The 26649-nt window shown below is 38.1% G+C and overlaps 1 protein-coding gene across 7 annotated transcripts in view; it reads right to left on the minus strand.

The window, feature by feature from the left end:
• DNM3 (dynamin 3) overlaps positions 1 to 26649 on the minus strand; it is a 645907-nt gene that overhangs the window by 172026 nt on the left and 447232 nt on the right. For all 7 annotated transcript variants that reach the window (XM_070385287.1, XM_005902409.2, XM_005902410.2 and 4 more), the window contains one exon: positions 7134 to 7243. In XM_070385287.1, the coding sequence (XP_070241388.1) occupies positions 7134 to 7243 (110 nt within the window). The remainder of the gene's footprint in view (positions 1 to 7133; positions 7244 to 26649) is intronic.

Here is a 26649-nt window from a genome sequence, read left to right on the forward strand (position 1 = left end):
AGAATCCAATTAAACAAAATAAGAAAGGAAAGAGAAAAAAATGACAACCACTCCTACAGACAAACAAAAATCACAGAGGAATACTATGAACAGTTACATGGAAACAAATCAGACAACCTAGAAGAAATGGAAAAGTTTCTAGAAACATAATGCCCACCAAAACAGAATCAAGAAGAAATAGATAATTTGAATGGACAAAACACTAGAAGGAAACAGTGAAAGGCGTTCAGTCGTGTCCGACTCTTTGTGACCCCCACAGACTGTGGCCAGCCAGGCTCCACTGTCCATGGAATTCTCCAGGCAAGAATACTGGAGTGGGTTGCCATGTCCTTCTCCAGGGGATCTTCCCAACCCAGGGATGGAACCCAGGTCTCCCATATTACAGGGTACATTCTTTACTTTCTGAGCTACGAGGGAAGCCCATGAATACTGGAGTGGGTAACCTATCCCTTCTCCAGAGGATCTTCCTGACCCACAGATTGAACTGGATCTCCTACACTGCAGGTGGATTTTTACCATCTGAGCTACCAGGGAAGCCCAGAAGGAAACAGAATTTGTAAAAAAAAAAAAAAAAAAAAGCTGAAAACAATAGTCCAGAAAGGCTTCACTGGGGAATTCAACCAAACATACCGAGAAGAACTTATATCAATCCTTCTCAAACTCTTCCAAAAGATTGAAGAGGAGGAAACACTCCAAAAGTCCTTCTATGAAGCCACTACCACCCTGATACCAGAACCAGACTAAGACACTACCAAAAAAGAATTATAGGTCAATATCTTTGATGAATATAGATACAAAAATCCTCAACAAAATCTTAGCAAACCAAATCCAGTAAAGTATCATACATAAAAAGTTATCATACATCATGATCAAATTGGATTCATCCCAGTATCACAAGGACGAGTCACCATATCCAAATCAATCAATACAATACACAATATCAAGAAGACAAACACCACACCATCATCTCAAGGATGTAGAAAAAGCATTTGATGAAATTCAACATCCATTCAAGATAAAACTCTAACAAAAGTGGGTACAGAAGGAACATATTTCAACATAACAAAAGCCATTTATGACAAACCCACAGCCAACATAATGAAAATCTTCCCTTTCAACTAAAATTTGGTTTAAGACAAGAATGTTCACTCTCATCACTTCTATTCAACATAGTACTGAAAGTCCTAGCCATAGCAATTAAACAGGGAAAGAAATAAAAGGTATCCAAATCAGAAGGGAACGCATAAAATTGTCACTATATGCAGATGATATGATACTATATACAGAAAACCATAAGGACTCCACACAAAACTATTAGAATTGATAAATAAACTCAGCAAAGTATCAGAATACAAGATTAATATACAGAAATCTGTTGCATTTCTGTACGTTAACAATGAAATATCAGAAAGACAAAGTTAAAAAAAAAACCCTTGTTTAAAAATCATATCAAAAAAACCTACAAATAAATCTAACCAATGAGGTGAAACTGTGGAAAATTCTGAAGGAGATGGGCATACCAGACTACCTGACCTGCCTCTTGAGAAACCTATATGCAGGTCAGGAAGCAACAGTTAGAACTGGACATGGAACAACAGACTGGTTCCAGATAGGAAAAGGAGTATGTCAAGGCTGTATATTGTTACCCTGCTTATTTAACTTATATGCAGAGTACATCATGAGAAACGCTGGACTGGAAGAAGCACAAGCTGGAATCAAGATTGCCAGGAGAAATATCAATAACCTCAGATATGCAGATGACACCACCCTTATGGCAGAAAGTGAAGAGGAACTAAAGAGCCTCTTAATGAAAGTGAAAGAGGAAAGTGAAGAAGTTGGCTTAAAGCTCAACATTCAGAAAAGGAAGATCATGATATCTGGTCCCATCACTTCATGGGAAATAGATGGGGAAACAGTGGAAACAGCATCAGACTTTATCTTTTGGGGCTCCAAAATCACTGCAGATGGTGACTGCAGCCATGAAATTAAAAGATGCTTACTCCTTGGAAGGAAAGTTACAACCAACCTAGATAGCATATTCAAAAGCAGAGACATTACTTTGCCAACAAAGGTCCGTCTAGTCAAGGCTATGGTTTTTCAAGTAGTCATGTATGGATGTAAGAGTTGGACTGTGAAGAAAGCTGAGCGCTGAAGAATTGATGCTTTTGAATTGTGGTGTTGGAGAAGACTCTTGAGTGTCCCTTGGACTGCAAGGAGATCCAACCAGTCCATTCTAAAGGACATTGGTCCTGGGTATTCTTTGGAAGGAATGATGCTAAAGCTGAAACTCCAGTACTTTGGCCACCTCATGCAAAGAGTTGACTCATTGGAAAAGACTCTGATGCTGGGAGGGATTGGGGGCAGGAGGAGAAGGGGACGACAGAGGATGAGATGGCTGGATGGCATCAATGACTCGATGGGCGTGAGTTTGAGTGAACTCCGGGAGTTGGTAATGGACAGGGAGGCCTGGCGTGCTGCGATTCATGGGGTCACAAAGAGTCGGACACGACTGAGCGACTGAACTGAACTGAACTGAACTGAGAGTTATATGCTGAGACTACAAAACAATGATAAAGGAAATCAAATATAATTCAAGAAAATGGAAAGATATCCTATACTCTTGGATTAGAAAACTAATATTGTTTAAATGGCCATACTACAAAAAGCAAGCTACAGATTTATTGCAACCCCTATCAACTTCCCCATGATATTTTTCATAGAACTAAAACAAACAATCCTAAAGTTTATATGGAACTACAAAAGATCTAGAAGTGCCAAAGCAATCCTGAGGAAAAAGAACAAAGCTCAAGGCATAACTCTTCCAGGCTGCAGACAATACACAAAGCTACAGTAATCAAAAGTGTGACATCGGCACAAGAACAGACATAGAGATCAATGGAAAAAAAACAGAAAGCCCAGAAATAAACCAACCACATATGGTAAATTAATCTTTGGCAAAGGAGGCAAGAATATACAGAATGAGAATGAAGAAAAGAATGAGAGAAAAGAATGGAGAAAAGACATTCTCTTTAGCAGGTGGTGTTGAGAAAGCTGGACAATGACTTGTACATCAATGAAGTTAGAATAGTCCCTTATACTGTACACAAAAATTAAGCTTAAAATGGCTTAAGGACTTAAATATCTGTTAGGACACCATAAAATTCCTAGAAGACAATATAGGCAAAACATTCTCTTACACAAATTATAATTCAGCTTCCTAGTATATACTTGTTGAGTTTTATCAATCAAGACTTAAAAATATAGTAACTATATTTTTATAATTACTATAGACTGGATAGTATTATTAACAAACATGATTCATAGAACTCTCATGGAACCCTGTACTCCTAAATCAATACATTCTTCTCAAGCATATATGAAATATTTATGAAAATTTACCATGTGTGCTAGATCATGTGCTCTGACCACAATACAATTAAGTTAGAAATCAACAACAAAAAAACAATAAAATTCCATGCACTATAAAATATAAAACACAGTTCTAAACAACTCAAAGAAAAAATGATAATGAAGATTATGGAAACAGAAGATCAGAGGAAACAGAACTTAATGGTAACCAAGGTATTATGTTAAAAGTTTGTGGTAAGCAGCTAAAAATACACAGAAGGAAATCTATACAATTATATGTATACATAAGAAAAAATAAGATAAAAATTTTGAGCTACACATCTAAAAAAGAAGTTAGAAAAAATGGGCTACAAAGAAAACACAGTAAATACAAGTTAGGAAATGAAGAAGAGAGCAGAAATTCCTGAAATAGATAAAACATATACAACTGAGGATCAAAAGTTGGTTCTCTGGAAAAAGATACAACTCTGAAAAGAGTGACCAAGTGAAAACAGGTAAGGTTTAATATGAGAAATAAAAAAAGGATTAAATTTCAGACACAGCAGAGATTTGTAAAAATAGAATAGTAAGAAATCATTGATGCTAATATTAAAATATATTAAAAAAACAGAATGGGTAATTTCCTAGAAAAAATATAATTGGTTTAAACTCATAGAAAAAACAGAAAACCTGAACAAATCTATACTTATTAAATATATGAAATCACTAGCCCAAAGTCTACTTATCAAAACTGTCCATAAGTTCTAGATGATTTTACAGGTGAGTTCTACCACTCAGTTAACATTCACTCCCCACCTTATACAAAGTGTTCCAAAGAACAATAAGAACTTTTTTCTACTTCATAACTTTAGTTATGAAGCTAACAGAACCTTGATATGAAAACTAGGCAGGGACAACATAAAAAAGAACATTTATGAGCCAATTTCACTTATGAACATAGATGCAAAAAGCTAAATAAAATGGCAAACTTAAGTCAGGGACACATAATAGACAATAATACATCGTAATTTAATTAGGTTTAATCCTAGGAGATCAAGGATGGTTTACAGTAAGAAGGCCTATTAATATATTTCACCACATGAATAGATTTAAAAAGAAGGTCATAGAGGGGAAAAAAAAAAAAAAACCACTCATCCATGACAAAAACACCCATTCATGATTAAAACAGAAACTTCAGCAACTAGGAACTCAGGGAATCTTCTTTACTTGATAACGGGTAACTATCAGAAAGCACTTAACCATAAAAATGTGAAATAATTTTCTTTCAAATCACGAACAAAACAAAGATGCCCAATTGTACTTAATATTGTACTACTAGAGGGCCTAGCCAATACCAAAATAATTGAAAATTATCAAGATTTCAGAGGAAAAGATAAATGGCAAAAATGCCTGTATATTCTTGCACAGATAGAGGTCAAGTGAAGTGGTTGAAGAGCTTAATACTTTCTGACAAGTCTAGAATTCCAGGATACCTAGATTTTTAGAAGCCCGGAAATTTCTTATGTTCATGTCTTTTGCTCTCTTTGCTGGAAAGGATGTGGAGAAAAGGGAACCCTCTTGCACTACTGGTGGGAATGTAAATTGATATAGCCACTGTGGGGAACAGTATGGAGGTTCCTTCAACAACTAAATAGAGAACTACCATATGACCCAGCAATCCCACTCCTGGGTATATACCCTGAGAAAACTATAATTCAAAAGGTCATATGTACCCCTATGCTCCCTGCAGCACTATTTACAATAGCCAGGACATAGAAACAAGCTAAATGTCCAATGACAGATGAATGGATAAAGAAGATGTGGTGTATATAAATATACACAACGGAGTATTTCTCATCCACTAAAAGAAACAAAGAAGTGTCATTTATAGAGATGTGGATGGACCTAGAGTCTGTCATACTAAGTGAAATAAGTCAGAAACACAAATACCATATTTTCATGAATACATGTGGAATCTAGAAAAATGGTACAGATAAACTTATTTCCAAGGCAGGGATAGAAACATGGATGTAGCGAATGGACATGTGGACACAGGGTGGGGGGTGGGGGAGGGGAGAGTGGGACAAATTGAGAGATTAGGATTGATGTATATACACTACCACGTGTAATTAGATAGCTAGGGGGAAGCTACTTTTATAAAGCACAGGGAGCTCAGCTTTGTGCTCTGTGATGGGTGGGATTGGGGTGGGGATGGGAGTGGAGAGAGTTCTAAGAGGGAGCGGATATATATATACACATAGATGATTCACCTCACCATACAGCAAAAACTAACGTAACACTGTAAAGCAATTATATTCCAATAAAATAGAAGAAAATAAATCCATAATTGTATTTTGTCTAAAAAGATGCTCTATCATTATCTGATTTTTTTTTTTTTTATACTCAGCAGTTTTATAACCTTAACTTTCTAGGTTGATCAAAGATTCAAATTTAGCTTGACCTCCTGTGTGGCAATTATACTGCCCACTCTGCATCCAAGCAGGAAGGCTGAGCACACCCCTGAAGACTGCTTTAGGACTTTCTGACTCCCCACTGCTCCGAGGAAGGTATGTAAACAGTACTGAACTTTGCCCCTGTGGAGGACACAGTACTTGTCTCTCCAGGAAATCTTTTTATTCTTATCATTTTCAGTGTCTTTTCACCAGCTGCTCTCAAATAATACTAATAACAAATCAGTATTTAAATTAAAATACTTTAATAAAATCTCATTCTCAGTATTTGGCAGGGGAGTTATATTAATTTTCTTTTCCCTTGATTCTTTAAACGTTCTGCTCTTGTGGTTTTTCTAAGTATTTTTGTACAATGAGTCACTCTGAGCAACTGACTGGGAATGTAGAAAAAAGGCTCCCTGCCCCCCTCTCCCACCATTTTGATTTACTGTGTGATTGACCCTGGGCCAGTCACTGAACCTAATCAAGGAACTCCATTCATTGCTAAACCAAGATAAAAAGCCTGGAGAGATGGGTTAAAATTAGATCCTGCCACCTAATGACTCAGTTTCTTAATAACTGACTCACAGAAATTAATTAGCTTTTTCCCATAACAATTTCATTTGGAAAAGGTCTTTATTATTTTTGCCTAGTCGTAGTCTTTTTATGTTTCTCTATCCAATTCTCTGTTCCTTCTCCATTTGTTTACTTAGTTTCAGTGAATAACCATGGCACTCCACAATAATTAGCCCCAAATTCAGGGATAATTTTGTGATCCCAAAGTCTCTGAGATACATTCTTATTTATGAAATGGTAATCATAGTACTCTATCGTTTCCCTCACAATTGCTACAACAGACAATGAATGTGGACAGTGCTTTGAAAAACTGTAAAGAACAATATATTTGCATTCATCTTAAATGAATAATTTTATTTACTGATGCAAGAATTTAGTCAGAATACCTGATTGGGTCTTAAGTGATACTAATCCATTGGACACTACTAAAAATTATATCTGAGTAATTTATTTATAAGTACAGAACAATAAATGCAGAACAAGGAAGACTTTAAAGTAACAAAACATAGTTTAAGAATGACACAGGTGCCTGCTTAAGAGCAGGAAATTAATACTTGAAGATCTTCCTTGTTCTAAGTTTAAATCTTTTGAATTCATAACCTATGGTAAAAGCTGAAAATACAAAACAAATGAAAGGAAAACTCAAGAGTTAACAAATTTTAAGGTAGGACCAAAAGAAATCTTGCAAATATGGTCTCTGGATCACATAGAAATTCAAAGAAAAAAAATGTGAAGACATAAGCTGCTTCATTTTCTTACCTTTGTTCTGTATTAAAGAGTGCAAAGATATGCTTGCTAGACATAAAGCTTTTTTCCACATCCCGAACTTTCAGGTTGTCCAAGGGAAGCATATACTTCTTTTCTTTTTCCTATAGAGAGAAAGAGAGAACTGGCTTTAATAAAAGATCTTGAAGCATGTCCACAGCCACATATCACCTGAGCTGGTCAGCATTTGATTACAATATTTTGATACCATCATACACTACTTTGACACCAGCTACCAAGGAACAAGGGCTTCCCAGGGGGCTAAGTGGTAAAGAAACCTCCAAGCAGGAGATGCAGGTTTGATCCCTAGGTCAGGAAGATCCCCTGGAGGAGGACATGGCAGCTCACTCCAGTTTTCTTCCCTGGGAAATCCCATGGACAGAGGAGCCTGGTGGGCTACAGTCCATGGGGTTGTAAAGAGTTGGACACGACTTTGCAACTAAGCCATCAAACCATCACCAAGCCACACCAAGGAAGAAAAATCATTGGAGACAGGAGATGCCAATGGTTCTCAATATATGGGTCAGAAGAATGACGGGAGGGAACGTGCAGAGGAAGAAAGGGCTCAGGGATGGAAAAAACATATGGTCTTCTATCCTTTCTTCCTCATGTGGGTCCCCTTAGATGTTTTAAAATGTTAGTTTGATATTAAAAATTTAGCCATCTGTTAATATTTAGCAAAAATGTTCTGGTCCTAATTCAATGAGAAATGCCAGATGGATTTCATTTCATATTTTATTTGCAGCCTAAGCAGTTTTGATAGCCAGAACCGGCAGGAGACTGGAAGCACAAGGACCCTAATATGAGATATTCCCTATAAACTATGATAAAGCACAGAAAATACTTCTTTCATTCAAGTCTAGAATAAAATGTGGGTCCAGGAAAAAAAAATGATGCCATTAAATTGTCAAACTCTTTGGGGAGAATAAACACCCATTAGAAGTGAATTGATATTAACTAGAACAAATTCTCTTCTAAAATTAACAACTCTTTAGGAAGAAAATGGACATTTGAGAGGGGAGGTCTGCAAATGGAACCAAACCAATCTTGGTTAAACATATTGGATGCCAAAGAATTATTAGAACATTTACCTTTATGGAGTGGCCCAGGGACAATATTATCGCATGCATAAATATCTAACAATCAGTATAATAGGAGACAGCCAAATATTCAAGTTTAGGAAACCTAGTCAATATTTGGGGCATTTTAACACAGCCCTTGTTAAACAGTAGTCCTCTGTATATCTCGGGTGACAGTCCTGAGAAATGCCAGGCCTAGATTTCAGAGGAGAAGAGCATAGAGATTTAGCCATGACTTAATACACAATATTAATGCTTATGAGAAATACATGCACCATACAGATATGTTTGACATAAACTTTATTGTTCTTTCAGCTCCTACAGTTCTTCCTTGAGAATTTGTCTATGCTCAGTAGTGTGGGGCAGAATTCTTCTATGTTCCCTAGCCAGCTTGCGGGGGCCATGCTGTCTGCAGACATCAGAAAATGTTATTGCAAGAACTATCACTGCCTTTGCTTCTTGAGAAACGCTGGGCTGGAAGAAGCACAAGCTGGAATCAAGATTGCCGGGAGCAATATTAATAACCTCAGATATGCAGATGACACCAGCCTTATGACAGAAAGTGAAGAGGAACTAAAAAAACCTCTTGATGAAAGTGAACGAGGAGAGTGAAAAAGTTGGCTTAAAGCTCAACACTCAGAACACGAAGATCATGGCATCTGGTCCCATCACTTCATCGGAAATAGATGGGCAAACAGTGGAAACAGTGTCAGACTTTATTTCTGGGGGCTCCAAAATCACTGCAGATGGTGACTGCAGCCATGAAATTAAAAGACGCTTACCCCTTGGAAGGAAAGTTATGACCAACCTAGATAGCATATTCAAAAGCAGAGACATTACTTTGCCAACAAAGGTCCTTCTAGTCAAGGCTATGGTTTTTCCAGTGGTCATGTATGGATGTGAGAGTTGGACTGTGAAGAAAGCTGAGCGCCAAAGAATTGATGCTTTTGAACTGTGGTGTTGGATAAGACTCTTGAGAGTCCCTTGGACTGCAAGGAGATCCAACCAGTCCATTCTAAAGGAGATCGGTCCTCGGTGTTCTTTGGAAGGAATGATGCTAAAGCTGAAACTCCAGTACTTTGGCCACGTCATGCGAAGAGTTGACTCATTGGAAAAGACTCTGATGCTGGGAGGGATTGGGGGCAGGAGGAGAAGGGGATGACAGAGGGTGAGATGGCTGGATGGCATCACTGACTCGATGGATGTGAGTCTCGGTGAACTCCAGGAGTTGGTGATGGACAGGGAGTTGGTGATGGAGTTGGTGATGGACAGGGAGGGCTGGCGTGCTGTGATTCATGGGGTCGCAAAGAGTCGGACACGACCGAGCGACTGAACTAACTAACTAACTCCTAAATTAGTCAGGGGGAAATTTGGGCAGAACACATTAGAATAGTGAGGCAGAAAGGAACAGGTGACACAGGAAGCTAAAGGAAGCTGGTTGAAGGACAAAATGGCTGTCCTAGAAGGCAAGGTCTTCAAAGAAGATAACAAAACAGACCAAAAACAAATTGAATGGCAGTGAGAGAAGTGCAAGAATAAATATAAAAAAGCAAAGCACTGTAAGAAGATTCCAATATTTCTTTTACAGAAATTAACAATAGCAAATACAAGGATATTCTAAATAACAAAATGCATAATTTATGCAAATGAAGCATCAGAGTTGGGCCTAACTTTAGACTATTTTAGGACACAATTCTAAGAGTCAAGGTTGTAGCCTGAAGGAAAAGCTACCCAACACATAATCAAATGAAAACGCTTGAGAACCAGGGAACATTTTTGTACTGGATGCTTTTCAATGCCCTAAATTTAAGCAGTTGGATTTTTTTAATGCACATCCTATTTAACCTTTTGAAATGATGGATTTGCCTTCTAATGGGAAATCTGCATTTCATTGTAAAGATGGAACACAATGTCCTTGGCCTGTTTTCTATAGAAGTAGGCTCTCTTTTGTACTACATTCTTTAGCGTATAGTAGAGACCAAAACTCCAGCAAGTTTTCATCAGATATTAAACAATGGAGAAATACACATATGTGCAGACAGAGAAATATAAAAAAACGTAGTTTCATTTCCAAAGAACTAAATGTCATTTATCTAAGACTTTTGAGGACATATTGCTAAATTATTTCCTAATCAAGAGTTTTCCAGACTGACAAAAAAAGAAGAAAAAGAAGATTCAGACTAATTTGTTTAAAGTTGTTAGTCAGATGGAGAATTAAATGCGAGAACCATGAAGCTATATGTCATGGATATCTCTAAAATTTTCAGTCCTTCTGGGAAGGTATGATGTTGTACTAAAATAACATCTTAAATATGAAATAGTTGAAATAAACAAAAGAAACAGAGAAGGAGAAAGGGTAAACAAGTATAATTTCTAAAATATAGTGAATCTTAACTACCTTAATTGAGACATTTGTTACATATTCTTTGTTAACTCTATAAACTTTCTAATAATTCACTGTTAAATATGGTAGCCTCCAGCTAAGGTGACTACCATGTTCTTGAAATGTAGCTAGTCAAATTGGGATGTGCTTAAGTGTTAAATACATACCAGATTTCAAAGATTTATTATGAGAAAAAGAATGAAAACTATATCATTAATACTTCTATATCAATTATATGTTAAAATGACAATACTTTGAATATATTGAGGTAAAGTATTATTAAACATAATTTCATCTGTACTGTTTTGAATGCAGCTGTTGGACAATTTTAAATGACATATGCGGCTCACGTTAACTTTCTACTGACAGTGATGAGCCCATGTACCTATCATCACATTCCTTCCTCTCACCCATCCAGTTTTCCTCTTCTGACCTCCCCATTTCTGCCATCAGGTATATTTATCCTTCTTCCAGTCACCCAGTCTGGAACCTCACTATCACTTCTGACGTATTGTCTTCCATCGGCTTCTTTATTACATCAAGACTATACTGCACGGTGTTTGAAGCATTTGTCATAGCTCCCATTGTTTGACATTCCCACTACATTAATTCAGGTCCCTGGCATCTCACAAGCCTGCAATTATAAATGGCCTCCTATCTAGTCTTTTAGTCTTGTACTTCCTCTAACGTCACCAGAGAGGGCAATTTTCTTAAACTACTCTGTCAAATTCATTCAGTTCAGTACAGTCGCTCAGTCGTGTCCGACTCTTTGCGACCCCATGAATCGCAGCATGCCAGCCCTCCCTGTCCATCACCAACTCCTGGAGTTCACTCAGACTCACGTCCATTAAGTCAGTGATGCCATCCAGCCATCTCACCCTCTGTCATCCCCTTCTCTTCCTGTCCCCAAACCCTCCCAGCATCAGAGTCTTTTCCAATGAATCAACTCTTTGCATGAGGTGGCCAAAGTACTGGAGTTTCAGCTTTAGCATCATTCCTTCCAAAGAACACCGAGGGCTGATCTCCTTCAGAATGGACTGGTTGGATCTCTCTGCAGTCCAAGGGACTCTCAAGAGTCTTCTCCAACACCACAGTTCAAAAGCATCGATTCTTCGGTGCTCAGCCTTCTTCACAGTGCAACTCTCACATCCATACATGACCACAGGAAAAACCATAGCCTTGACTAGACGGACCTTTGTTGGCAAAGTGATGTCTCTGCTTTTGAATATGCTATCTAGGTTGGTCATAACTTTCCTTCCAAGGAGTAAGCGTCTTTTAATTTCATGGCTGCAATTACCATCTGCAGTGATTTTGGAGCCCCCAAAAATAAAGTCTGACACTGTTTCCACTGTTTCCCCATCTATTTCCCATGAAGTGATAGGACCAGATGCCATGACCTTCATTTTCTGAATGTTGAGCTTTAAGCCAACTATTTCACTCTCCTCTTTCACTCTTATCAAGAGGCTTTTTAGTTCCTCTTTACTTTCTGCCATGAGGCTGGTGTCATCTGCATATCTGAGGTTATTGATATTTCTCCCAGCAATCTTGATTCCAGCTTGTGCTTCTTCCAGCCCAGCATTTCTCATGACATACTCTGCATATAAGTTAAATAAGCAGGATGACAATATACAGCCTTGATGTACTCCTTTTCCTATTGGAACCAGTCTGCTGTTCCATGTCCAGTTCTAACTGTTGCTTCCTGACCTGCCAACAGGTTTCTCAAATTCATTATAGACCTTCAAAACATTCACAGTTCTCCATTATTTATGGAAGAAGTTCCATGAAACTTCTTAATGTGAAATTGAAAAACACCTACAAATTGGTCTGATCCTGACTTGTCAATATCTCCTTTACTCTTTAGTAGGAAGTCTCCATTTCAACCAAATACACATTTGCCAACAGTCCTTTCCCAGCTTGATATACTCTTTCAACTCCCTATATACCAGTGTACTATCTAGAGTGCAGTTCAAGTTCTATCGTCTGTGCAAAGAGTTTTTCCAGAGTTTTAATTCTATGTCTGTATTAGTATCCCCTCTCTCCTTTCAATTCACACAACAGGTATGGTTTATTTTATTCACTTTAAATTATAGGTACGCCTTGGAGATATTACAGGTTTAGTTCCAGACCTCCACAACAGAGCCAATATCATAATAAAGCAAGTCAAATGATATTTTTTTGGTTTCCCAGTACATATAAAAGTTATGTTTATACTAAATGGTAGTCTATTAAGTGTGGAATAGCATTATGTTTAAAAAAAAAAAAACAATCTACTTACCTTAATTGAAAAGTACTTTATTGCTTAAAAATGCTAATCACCATCTGACAACGCAAGGTTGTCAGATAAAATGAGGTATGTGTGTATATCTTATATGAGACATCTTCATCTTGCAAATGCATTAATTTAAAAATTTCTGTCAAGATTGTTCATTTGGAACTCAGAATGTTCAGTTAATTTTATTGTTCAAGTAGGTTACACTTGCAAAGAAAAGCAAAAAAAGTAGAGAATGTTTCTTTTTTTGGTAAATAAACAAGGAATAGAATTTGGTATTTTAAACATTTTATCTTTAATAGACATTTTGGAGGAAGCATTTGCAAAATTCTAGAGGAAGAGTTTTTAAATGTGGATCAAGAAAAAAATTTTCTGTGTAAGTTTCAAAAGCTTCAAAAGCTGATGCCACTCATTCAGCACCATTCTTTTCTTCATTTTAAAACATAATACCTTTTCTTTTCTCAATATAAGATGGTTATCAGTACTACTGGTTCAAGATTGAGAAAGATGTATGACAGAGCTGTCTCCTGTCACCCTGTTTGTTTAGAGTATATGCTGAGAACATTATGAGAAATGCCAGACTAGATGAGTTACAAGCTGGAATCAAGACAGGCAGGGAAACAACCTCAGATATGCAGATGATACCATTCTAATGGCAGAAAGCAAAGACGAACTAAAGAGCCTCTTATAAGGGTGAAGGAGGAGAGCAAAAGAGCCAGCTTAAAACTAAATATTAAAAAAACTAAGATTATAGCATCCAGGCCCATTATTTCATGGCAAATAGAAGGGGAAAAGGTGGAAGCAGTGACAGATTTCTTCTTCTTGGGCTTGAAGATCACTGCAGATGATGACTATAGCCATGAAATCAGCAGATGATCGCTTCTTAGCAGGAAAGCTATGACAAACCTAAGACAGTGTGTTGAAAAGCAGAGACATTACTCTGCTGACAAAGGTCCATATAATCAAGGCTATGGTCTTCCCAGTGGTCACATACAGTTGTGAGAGCTGGACTGTAAAGAAGGCAGAGGCCGAAGAATTGATGCCTTCAAACTGTGGTGCTGGAGAAGACTCCTGAAAGCCCTTAGACAGCCGGGAAATCAAATCAGTCAATCTTAAGGGAAATCAACCCTGAATACTCACTGGAAGGACTGATGCTGAAGCTGAAGCTCCAGTATTTCGGTCATCTGATGCAAACAGTCAACTCATTGGAAAAGTCCCTGATGTTGGGAAAGATTGAGGGCAGGAGAAGAGGGCATCAGAGAATGAGATGGTTGGATGGCATCACCGATGCAATGGACATGAATTTGGGCCAACTTTGGGAGATGGACTGGGACAGGGAGGCCGGGCATGCTGCAGTCCATGGGGTTGCAAAGAGTCGGACGTGACTGGGCAACTGAACAACAACAACCAGTACTATTTGTATGGAAGGCATCAAAGATGACAGGGATTCTTTTTTCAAAGAGAGAGGGAATATGAGAGAGTGTGTATGTGTGTGTTTTCCTTGCAATAACTTGCCAAATGTTAGAAGAAAGAGGAGAAATATTGACAGAATAGGCCGAAGAAAGGAGGCTTTAGTGTGTAAGAGTGTGGTCTGAGGTGGAAGTAATTAAACTATGAGTGACACAAGCAGAGGCTCAATACTGAGGGAGATGGGAATTAAGATATAGCCTCACAGTATATGTTCACTGACCTTGAAAGGAAACAAAAGGATCAATATGGGACAGATGTGGGGCCAGCAAGTGTCCACTGATAACCTCTAGCTTGCAGAGCACCATCAATATAACTTGGTTGCTGGAAGAAGCTATAGTGAGTATGAGGAAAGTGTTCAGTGTATGGAGGAATAACTCCTGAATGTGCAAAGGATTGGAAAGTCTTTATATACTTGGTGACTCATACATACAGAGTTTTAGAACTTGGGGAATATTCAAGTGGCCTTGGTTTGATAACTACACTGAATCATTTTACTTGTGCATCTTTCTCACTAATGATGGTTTAGTTGCTAAGTTGTGTCCAACTCTTGCGACCCCATGGACTGTAGCCCACCAGACCCCTCTGTCCATGCGATCCTCCAGGCAAGAATACTGGAATGGGCTGTCATTTCCTTCTCTAGGGGATCAAACCCGGGTCTCCTGCATGATAAGGCACCAAAATCTTCAAGGATAAGACTGCGAATCCCTCCTCCTTTCTATATATTACAATGCCTAGCACAGTGATCACTGAAATTTATGTAGTGTAAATTATAAACATTTGTTGAATTAATTTGAGAATGTCTAATAATTAAAGTCAAATGCTGAGTAAAATATTTGGATAGTTATATATATTTTGATAATCAAATTAAAATTCTATGGAAAAAAACCTGTATAAGATGCTTAACTGTCATTGCTTTTGATCATTAAAACTTTATAACATTTAGACTGACTACCATGTTTATTTTTACCTCTGCCTGTGTTTGTATTGCTTCTACTTGCTAGGAATGTCTCTTTTCTGCAAGAAGGCAAATACTAATGATCTTGAAATTTATGTGAAGTGCTACCCCCTCCATGAAGCCTACTCTGATGATAGCAAGTCATAGACCTCTATATAGTTTTCAAATTTTCTATAATTTTTGTCATAGGCTATATAGAATAACCCTGGAGAGGGGAATGGCAACCCACTCTAGTATTCTTGACTGGAGAATCCCATGGACAGAGGAGACTGGCGAGCTACAGTCCACGGTCACAAAGAGTCAAACAGGACTGAACGACTGAGCACACACACACATATAGAATAAAACTGCCTATTTATGTTCAGCTTGCCTCTTCAAGTAGATTGGAAGCTACTTGAGGGTAAGGACTGTGTTATAACTCATTTACATTTAACAGCTATTATACTGTTACATATATGGATATTGGTTAGCAAAATTTTGATTGTTGATGATACATTACAAATAAAATACCAACATGATGGAATTTTACTATTATGTTGTACCCGTACTATTTTTACCATTATGTCTACCTATGTGCGTGTGTGCGTGCACGCATTCAGTCATCTCCAGCTCTTTGCGACCCCAGGGACTAGAGCCCGCCAAGCTCCTCTGGCCAAGGAATTTTCTAGGTAAGAATAGTAGGGCAGGTTGCCATATCCTTCCCCAGGGGATCTTCCCAACCCAGGGATCAAACCTGTGTCTTCTGTGTCCCCTGCATTGGTGGGCAGATTCTTTACCACTGAGCCACCTGGGAAGCCCCATGTCTACCTATACTCTTATGTTAAAAATGATCCAAAAAGATGTGATATGAAAACTTATTTCTAAGTTCTCAAAAACTGATTTTGAATTAATTTACAGCATTTTGCTTAATATCATACAGTTTATTAGGTAAAGTTTTACTAACCTAGAACAATATACTTGATTTGATTACTAAAAAATCTTGTGGCCTAAACATATAAATATACTGTGACAATCCAGTACACTTCGAAACAATACAAAAACAAAATTCAGCAGCTATGCTGCTCTTAGAGGTACAAACTGATACAAAGTTTTAAAAAAATGACAGAACATAAAGGAGACTAGATTATAAAAGACTAGAGAAAAATATATTTAAAAGATAGTAATGGCACCAAGTATATCTTTGAAATAGGTAATAATGGTTCTAAATCTATTTTTTAAATATGTGAATTTTGTTATAATTCTTCACTGGATTGCTCTAACATTTTAAAACATCATGGCATACGACACAGCAATCCCACTGCTGGGCATACACACCAAGGAAACCAGAATTGAAAGAGACACGTGTACCCCAATGTACATCGCAGCACTGTTTATAATAGCCAGGACATGGAAGCAACCTAGATGTCCATCAGCAGATGAATGGATAAGAAAGCAGATGAATGGATAAGAATGGTACATATACACAATGGAGTATTACTCAGCCATTAAAAAGAATACATTTGAATCAGTTCTAATAAGGTGGATGAAACTGGAGCCTATTATACAGAGTGAAGTAAGCCAGAAAGAAAAACACCAATACAGTATACTAACGCATATATATGGAATTTAGAAAGATGGTAATGACAACCCTGTATGCAAGATAGCAAAAGAGACGCAGATGTATAGAACAGTCTTTTGGACTCTGTGGGAGAAGGAGGAGGGGGATGATTTGGGAGAATGGCATTAAAACATGTATAATATCATATACGAAACGAATCGCCAGTCCAGGTTCGATGCAGGATATAGGAAGCTGGTATATATATATATTGGGGATATATATATTGGGGCTGGTGCACTGGGATGACCCAGAGGGATGGTATGGGGAGGGAGGTAGGAGGGGGGTTCAGGATGGGGAACACGTGTATACCCGTGGTGGATGCATGTTGATGTATGGCAAAATCAATACAATATTGTAAAGTAAAAAAATAATAATAAAAAAAAATAAAAAAACATAAATAAAAGAAAAATGTGAAAAAAAAATCATGGCAATTTCTCAGGCTAATAAATAATCTGATTAGAAAAAGATTCCACAATAGACTAGCGGAATATTTCATGCTGCGGAGGATAGCTGTGTCTCACTAGAGGAAAGATTCTTAGTTCTGACCGTTCCTCTTCTCATACTTTATATCATGTGCATTCTCTATAACACATTTTTCATATTGTATACTCCTAATTTATTAAATGCCTCTTGTCCTACTTGAAAATTGACATTTATTTGTTCTTTCTCAGTGTTGCACCATTCTGCTAGCAACATATGGAACATTCCTGTGACACAACTACACTGACAATGTGTGAAGGCCACAGAGGGGGTACTGTGGTGCCAGCTGAAGGAGGAGACAGAATGACGGGGCAACCAAGAACCTTGTCCGAAAACAGGGTGGTAGCCCACAGATCAGTACAAGTTGAAAAGATCCCTCATCCAGAGGTTCTAAATGTTTTTTTTTCAGAATCCTGAAAACTCATGAGATACTGTGGAACATTCAATTATTATAATTTGCTTGCTGCTCCAGAGACAATAATGTTGATCAATATTCTTTCCCCAACAAAGTTTTCTTTTATCCCTGGTACACTGTGGCCAGAATGTTTGCAAACAAGGAAACTGGAGACATTATCCTGGGTTTCTGGGTGGGGATCAGGGCCAAGAAAAATGTGATGTCCCCATGAGTAACTGACACAAGAGTTATGAAAGCATACGTATTCTTCATGCTTCCTACTCTCACCTCATCTCATTTTCCAAGATGACTTCAGAGTAAATTCAATCTCAACACACCCACTGCACCAACCACAGTACTCTTGCTTTTCAGGAAAGTCAATGCATTTTCGCTTTCCACATGGGACACATCCAGTCATACCCTCTTGTCTTCATCTAAACTCTTTCCTCCACTAAAAATACTGCTGCCTATTTGCCACTCTTGGTTCTCTTCCCTCAAAATTCCTGCAAAAGATTATCTGGCTCAATGTACATTTTTTCTTTTTCTTCAAGTATATAGATCTCATTTCTCTATCTTTCTATCTTTTCCTTTCCCATCCTATTTGTAGACTTATTTTCAAGTCAAGGATATTCTTTAAAAAATTCTGACATCAAAGCCCACTATATTAAGTAGATTAAAAAGTGTAGCTCTTTTCTCATAGGAGTGGGGCTATGAGAAAACCTGCCCATTAAGAATCATTGTCTCACCCTGACATTTCTGCTAAGAAAGGTAGTCGCAGTGACCAAGGACAAAGGTCCGTATAGTCAAAGCTATGGTCTTTCCAGTAGTCCTGTACAGATGTGAGAGTTGGACCATAAAGAAGACTGAGTACCAAAGGACTGATGCTTTCAAATTGTGGAGAAGATACTTGAGAGTCCCTTGGACAGCAAGAAGATCAAGCCAGTCACTCCTAAGGGAAATCAACCCTGAATACTCTTTGGAAGGACTGATGCTGAAGCCCTAATACTCTGCCCACCTGATACGAACAGCCTACTCACTAGAAAAGACCCTGATGCTGGAAAAGATTAAAGGCAGAAGGAAAAGAGGGCAACAGAGGATGAGATGGTTGGATAGCATCACCAATTCAATGGACATGAACTTGGGGAAACTTTGGGAGATGGTACGGGACAAGGAGACCTGGTGTGCTGCAGTCCATGGGGGTCACAAATTCAGAAACAACTTAGCAACTGAACAACAACAACAACACAGGCCTGGCTCTTTAGATCCTATTTTCAGAATCTGGTCCACCTGCCAGCCTTATTCTCCAGATGTCCCCACAGTGCCAGGGCTCTCCTCTCACTTCCAGCCAGAATTTGAGTCACCTCACTCCTTTAAGTCCCCTACACCAAGTAGTTCCATCCAGATCCCTGTGACTTCTAACTGGGCAAACTTATCTCTCAGAATCATGGATATAATCTAGCAAGTCCTTCTAGTTCAAACCACTCATGCCATGCCTGGCTTGCCTGATTGGGCACTTTGATGTGTCCACCAGAAACTCATGCAAGTATGCAGTGCTCCTGAAAGAGCAAAAGCCCCTGGTATGGCCAGGCACAGCATTCAGGCCTCCTCTACCATTGCTGGGATTCCTTACACCCAGATCTGACCCCTCGACAGAACTCATGTGCTTGGTTTGTACGACATGACTTTGTACTTTTTGTCTCATTGTCTAAGTGTCCAAATGTTCCACCTAAGTGTGTTCATGCTCTGCCTTTCCAACTGCAAGGTAAACTAAGGGAAAGAGCAAATCTATTACTATTATTACCTTTATTATTACTTTTGTTAATCATTTTATGCAGCTTGCTCCTCTTCTACTCTGCAACTATGTCCTGACTTCCTATCAAAGCATCAAGCCCTTGAAAGAAGCAACTGTTTCCTTTTTATTTTTGGTTGCATGATTGACATTCTACAAAGTGCTGAACGCACATATGCCTGAGTCCCCTCTTAGGCTGGCATGGTGTTCTGCTTATATTAAAGACTCAAGAGACGATGACTGACTTATAAAATAATCAACATATCAAAGAAAAAGGCTATAAAATATTGAGAATACCATACTACTAGTTCCACATGCTGTTGAAAACTAAAATCTGATGTTTATTGCTATTAAAAAGTTATAACTACAGAGATGTACAAAGTATGAAACTCATAAACTACCCATATTTTTAGTTGGGCTTTAATATCCTTCTTTAATCTAAATTAAATTTTGAGTAGTAAACAGAATTTGTGAGCCAGCATGCTGCTAGTAAATATTACTTCTTTAGATTTTTCTCTTGGGCACTGAAAAAACTGTCCATGTATACCTTTGATGAGCTTCCTTGGAGGCCCCCAATACTCCACAGTTTATATGTATCAGCTTCATGGCTGCCCCTCTGCATGTACTCAGATCCTTAAATGGGACTACACACTGGAATATCTCTATTGGGTAATGGGAAATATAGTATATTTGCCATTACCCAATTGGACTCTGCTCTTTTCCTAGTTCCTTCTCTTTCTTTAGAGTCCAATTAAGTCTTCACCTCCTCCAGGAAGCCTGTCTGGCCATAAAAGCCCACTGGAGGGCTCCCTCCTCCATTCTCATGGCATTCTTGGGCAATACCACTTTTTTATTTGTTTTTTGCACTTGGTGTGTATATATATATGTGTATATATATATATATAGCTCTATAATTTCAAGTACATCTAGTACCCTTAAAATGTTGACTCCTTTTACCCCTGACTAAAAAAGTACTTTCACAATTTGAAAGTGAGAACATTAATGATTTTATTATTAAATGTTTATATTTAATTAATCCTTATATTTAAAGCAATATTCATGAGTATTTGTACATACCAGATTGACAATGTAAAAGACAGATTATAATAAATGCTCTAAAGAATAAATTTCATGGACTTACGGTTAAGCATAGCAGATTGATTGCATGCATATACAGCCTCTCCCTTCTCTGAACCTTCTATGATACCAGTAAAAGAATAAAAAAATAATAATCCACAAGGACCAAAAAAATAGAAGGGGAAAAAACAGTGGACAAGAGATTTCCCAAAGGCTTTGTAAGAGAGAAAGCAGACAGAGGAGTATTCATTAACTTTCAGGCTTCCCTGGTAGCTCAGCTAATGAAGAATCTGCCTGCAGTGCGGGATACCCAGGTTTGATCCCTGGTTTGGGAAGATCCCCTGGAGAAGGAAACTGCTACCCACTCCAGTATTCTGGCCTGGAGAATTTCAGGGACTGTATAGCCCATGGGGTCACAAAGAGTTGGACAGGACTGAGTGACTTTCACTTTCACAGAAAGGAGTTATCTCATCCTAACACCTAGACAGGGAGAGAAGGAGAAGCCAACCCATTTGGGTCCTGTCTTGCCCTTGGAGGCACTGGTACCCAACATGAGGGGATACAGTTATGGAGCTGACGAGGACAGGATCAGATAAAGCCCTATCCAGAACAACTGATGACATGGGGCCCCTCCCTCCCAGTAATGGCAGCCCATTCCTAAACCCCAGCAGGAGACCAGAGGCTTTTCCCTACAGAAAAAAATAATACAAAAGAAGTTCTGGATCCAGGGGACAGCAAATATGGGATAAAAACAAGAGAACTTAGTGAAAATCTTTATACTGAAATATTATCCCTCAGTCCCCTTTCCTGCCTTCTCCCAGAATGCCAGCAACCAGATGGATGCCTATGCCTCTGTCAGGCAGGATATTGACTGTTCTTCTCTGGGAAGCTAAATAAGATTCAGAGAAAATGCTTTGCATTCTAACATTTCAAGGAAAAAGCCAGCTTGCTACTTGATCATCTTATAGGGAGATCCATATTCCGCAAGCCTCACTCACACATAGAATTTCCAAGTAACTGAATGGTACAAAAGCATCAGGGATATATATATCACAGCTATTAACTGAAGTGGATTCTGAGGATGGATTATCTCGATACCCACTCCAATTCCCTTGTAACATTTGAGTTCAATTCAAAATTCTCCTTCCCTTCCCAACCTTGCTATTACAGCGGGGGCTCCAGATAAGACAGTGTCAACCCATCTGATGCGCTCATGCCAGACTTTGATTCAGAAGTGAGTCACATAGGAAAGAGGCAGAGACTGTGGCACGGGTTTTGTTGGCCTGGATCATGGCAGAAGTGGCATTGCTCTGGATCCAGAGGCTGTATAATACAGGGTAGCTTCCTGACTATGAGGCCTCCACACTGGTCGGGGCAACAGGTCCCTGGCAACCTCAGTTCTGAAATTTAATTTGGAGAACCATTCCTGGAAACTCAGACTATTTCTGGAATTTTTCCCCACCAAAGGTTCTTTGAGCAGTATATCCCATTTAATTAATGTTTTTCTGCTTAAAGTAGCTAGAGTAGATTCTGTTGTTGATAATTAAGAACTCTGAAAATACAGTAGCAATATCTAGTCATCATGTCTTATTATGTCTTAGCAAAAATGAATACCCAGTAAAGCAGAACAATAGCATTTCTCATTTTAATAGTCATTAAAAAAAGAAAAACTACACGAACTGATTATTAGCATGAATATATATGAGTGTGAGCATGAGTGTGAGTGTGAGTATATGTGTGTGTGAGAAAGGGGAGGGCTATGAAGATATGAATTTCTAGGACTTTTCACTCAAGGAAAGAGTCTTTAACCATATATATATCTCATATATATATGATATATTTATCTCATATATATATGATATACTTATCTCATATATATATGATATATATATTTTTATATATATAAGAAATAACATGTATGAGACATTTTAAATTGAAAATTCAAAGGGTAGGTGAGAGCATTTGAGCACCTCCGTAAGAAATAAAATAAGGCAACCAATGTGAGTAAAACAGAAAGAAAAATTCCTGGCTGTGTGAATGCTCATAAACTACTACAACTACCTCTATAATTAACTGCAGTGAACTACATGGGTTCAATTTTCTCTACTAGTAAGCTAAGTACAGGGACTTTGTATTTTATATCTTTTAAGTTACTAGGAAGGAAAAAATGTACTAGCAAGGCAAAACATATTGCAAGCACTTTAAAATTAGCATATTTCAAATGCTTAATGGTCTCATTTCCTCACTTCTTTCTTTGTGCCAAGGTAACACAATTTATTTTTTTTTTTAAAGAGAAAGTTGCAAGTTTGGAGTAGTGACTAGTTTACATTAAAAAGGTACGTGATATGATATGAATTCCTGGTAGTAATATCCCTCAATTTTGACTTATGTGGCTGCACATTAAGTTACAAAGTGAATTTAAGAAACCCCACAAACTATGAAATTATGCTTACTTTGTAATGCTTTCAAGTGCATATTAATCACATAGAACTCTACATGCATAACCCTTGGAGTATAACTGTATTAAATAAAAGTGTTATTTTGGCTAAGTATACCATACATGTGTAAAAGTTCAACTCAATAAAAGTACCTTGTTTACAAATGCCGCATAATTTTTACTTATCTGAGAAAAATGGAGGTCAAGAAGGCATATACAAATAAAATCCTCTGACAATTCCCAGAACTCAATGGTTTAAACTTTACTCCCAACATTTGTCACTAAGCAACAAACAAAAATCAAAGCTTAATTTTGCCCTCTCTCCCCTATCATCTAAGCAAAGACACATTCAAATACAGGCAACACCAAGAAAAAAGCAAGAAGACTAAGCAGTCAACTGATTAGTGAGCTTTTCTGAAGTCCTTTGCATTAAATCCCTCCACTGCTTTCCACTGATATTAACAGGATTCAGTGAGGTTCCTTGTGAGGGTAATGAAGGAGAGCAGACTGGAGTACCCTGTCCTCTGTACTTTAGTGAGAGTCCTTCTCCCTGTGTCCTAGGGAGTGTTGATTCAAGATGGGAACAGGGAAAGAGGGGCCCCTTCCACACGTCTTCTGAGATGCAGCCTTGGACTTGGACAAGATGACACTTGGCTGCATTGCTCTGAGCACAGCTGGTGGTCTGTATACTGCTATTAGCTCAAATGCATGTCTATCCAGAAACAGGCTTTTGACAAGGGAAAGAGAACTGGAATAGTTCTTATCCATTAATCCTAATCATGACTCCTAGTCTGGTCTCTGCGGGAAGGGTGATGAAGAGAAAAGTAGTTAGCACGGAGAAGGAGAAAGGAGCAGGAGGAGGAAAGACAGAGAGATTTAAATGACTTTTAGAAGAAACCAAAAGAGTACTCTCTGCTTTTGCTGCATGCACAGAAGGCTCTACCCCCAGACTCTGAGAAACAACGACCAGTACGTCAAGGGAAAAGACATACACAGTTTGGAATTAAGACACAGGGGTTTACATATGAGCTCTAGCACTACCCATGTGAACCTAGGCAAATAACCAGATTTCTGCAGGCTTATTTTATCTCCGTATGTTGATGATAATTCATGCTTCACAGTGGGTATGATGATTAAATGAGATCTTGTAGAAGTCTGTGCATTCAGAGATTGCTAATATTTGTTTACCTTTCCTTGGGGATCATCTTATTAGCCATCATCTTCCCACCAATAAACATAGTAATGTGGGCATCAACATATTTACTACAGTAAGCATTGACACTTGTAAGCTATAGAACTGTGAGGGAAATGAGTTAATTACATGCTCAGGAGCTAAACACACATTAAACAATGTGTTTATCACATGAATAATATCGAGCTGGGAGAATGTCAAACAGAGAAACAATATCAACAACTCTGTTGATTTTAAACTCTGTTGAATTTAAACTCTGCTTTCTTACTCAATGAAGGCTTATAAGAAATCCAGAACTATCTAACTATGTCCATATCCCGAGAGAGGAAACGTGACTACAGGCTAAGGGTGATACTAACTCCTCTCCCTCACTCCCACAATGGATTAGACTGAATAGATCAAGGAAATGACTTGGAGGGAGTACAAGTTCTGAAAGAAATACAAAAATGAAATTCCATAATTAAAGAATCATCTATCTGTAATACAAATAAACTCTCATACTTTAAAAAATGTAAGCAAGAGTAGCAAAACAAGCTAGGAAACTAAAAAGTAGGAAAGGTTTGTTTTCTTTCCCCAAACATCTTCTATTTAGGTAGTTTCTCTATGGGTTCCACACCAAGATGGCCTGGGTTGACTGCTTTATTGCTGCTTAGTTTGTAAATTCCCCCCTCTGCTACATCCCCAAGAAAGCTCTCCCTCCCATTTGTCCTGTATATTACCAACTAGATTTTAAAAACCAAGAGTGGGGGCTCTGTTTACCACTAGATTGCTGATACAAGTAGATGTTAATACTTAACACATGGTGATTTATGATGATATCAAACTCACCTCTACTATGTCTTGTTATGCTAGACTTTGTTTCATGCATGATTACATTCATAATAAATGTCAGCTAGAAAATCAATTATTATTAATTCTTCCCAGATAATATATTTGTATGTTTATTTATTTTAAATATTTATTTATTTGGCTGTGTGAGGTCTTAGTTGTGGCACTTGGGGCATTAACTCTCTAGTTGTGGCATGGGGCTTAGTTGCTGCAAAGGATCAAACCCATGTTCCCTGCATTGCAAAGCAAATTCTTTAGCACTGGACCACCAGGAAAGCTCCCTTTGCATTTTTTAATAGAAAACATAAGGGAACTTTGATATCCAAACAGTCAGGGTGAAGAATACTGGATTAAACTGGGTACTTCAATTCTTCTACCTGAAAGGACTGAGTCATTCAAGTGCTTTAGTTACTTGGTAGGCCTGAGGTCCTTGAGCTGCCTTTAAATCATTCTAGTAGGGAGCTGCCTAGTCCAGGGCTGGACCAGAAAACTCTGGCTGCATGTATACCTGTGATGGATTCACTTTGATATTTGGCAAAACTAATACAATTATGTAAAGTTTAAAAATAAAATAAAATTTAAAAAAATAAAATAAAATAAATTACCTTAAGGCATGGGAAAAAAAAAATAAAGCAGTATATTTAGGGTAATTTTCTCCAATTAGTCTCCTGACCCCCAGTCTGTGAGGTCTTGTGAGAATTAAAAATAACATGTGGTGCTGGTATTTAATAAAAAACGAAGATCATGGCATCCGGTCCCATCACATCATGGCAAATTGATGGGAAACAATGGAAACAGTGACAGACTTTATTTTCTTGGGCACCAAAATTACTGTGGATGGTGACCACAGCCATGAAAGTAAAGACACTTGCTCCTTGGAAGAAAAGCTATAACAAACCTAGACATTGTATTAAAAAGCAGATATTACTTTGCCTACAAAGGTATGTATAGTCAAGCTATAATTTTTCCAGTAGTCATGTATGGATGTGAGAGCTGGACAATAAGAAAGGCTGAACACTGAAGAATTAATGCCTTCAAACTGTGGCATTGGAGAAGACTCTTGAGAGTCCCTTGGACTGCAAGGAGATCAAACCCGTTAATCCGAAAGGAAATCAACCCTGAATATTCATTGGAAGGACTGATGGTGAAGCTGAAGCTTCAATACTTTGGCCACCTGATGGGAAGAGCTGACTAAATGGAAAAGACCCTGATGCTGGGGAAGATCAAAGGCAGGAGGAGAAGGGGATGACAGAGGATGAGATGGTTGGATGGCATCACTGGCTCAATGGACACGAGTTTGAGCAAATTCTGGGAGATGGTGAAAGACAGAGAAGTCTGGTGTGCTGCAGTCCATGGGGTTGCAAAGAGTTGGGCATGCCTAAGCTACTGAACAACAACAACAAATTTAATAAAATTAGTAAAACTTTTCTGAATTGTCACTTTATAAGTGAACACTGGCACTCACTTTTAGTGCCTGTGCACTAAAGTGTGCACTAATAGTACTTTATGGAATACTAATAAAAAAAAGAGCAGAGACACATGTCAACATATCAATTAGGT

The sequence above is a fragment of the Bos mutus genome, chromosome 16 (assembly GCF_027580195.1).
Source record: "Bos mutus isolate GX-2022 chromosome 16, NWIPB_WYAK_1.1, whole genome shotgun sequence".
Classification (NCBI taxonomy): domain Eukaryota; kingdom Metazoa; phylum Chordata; class Mammalia; order Artiodactyla; family Bovidae; genus Bos; species Bos mutus.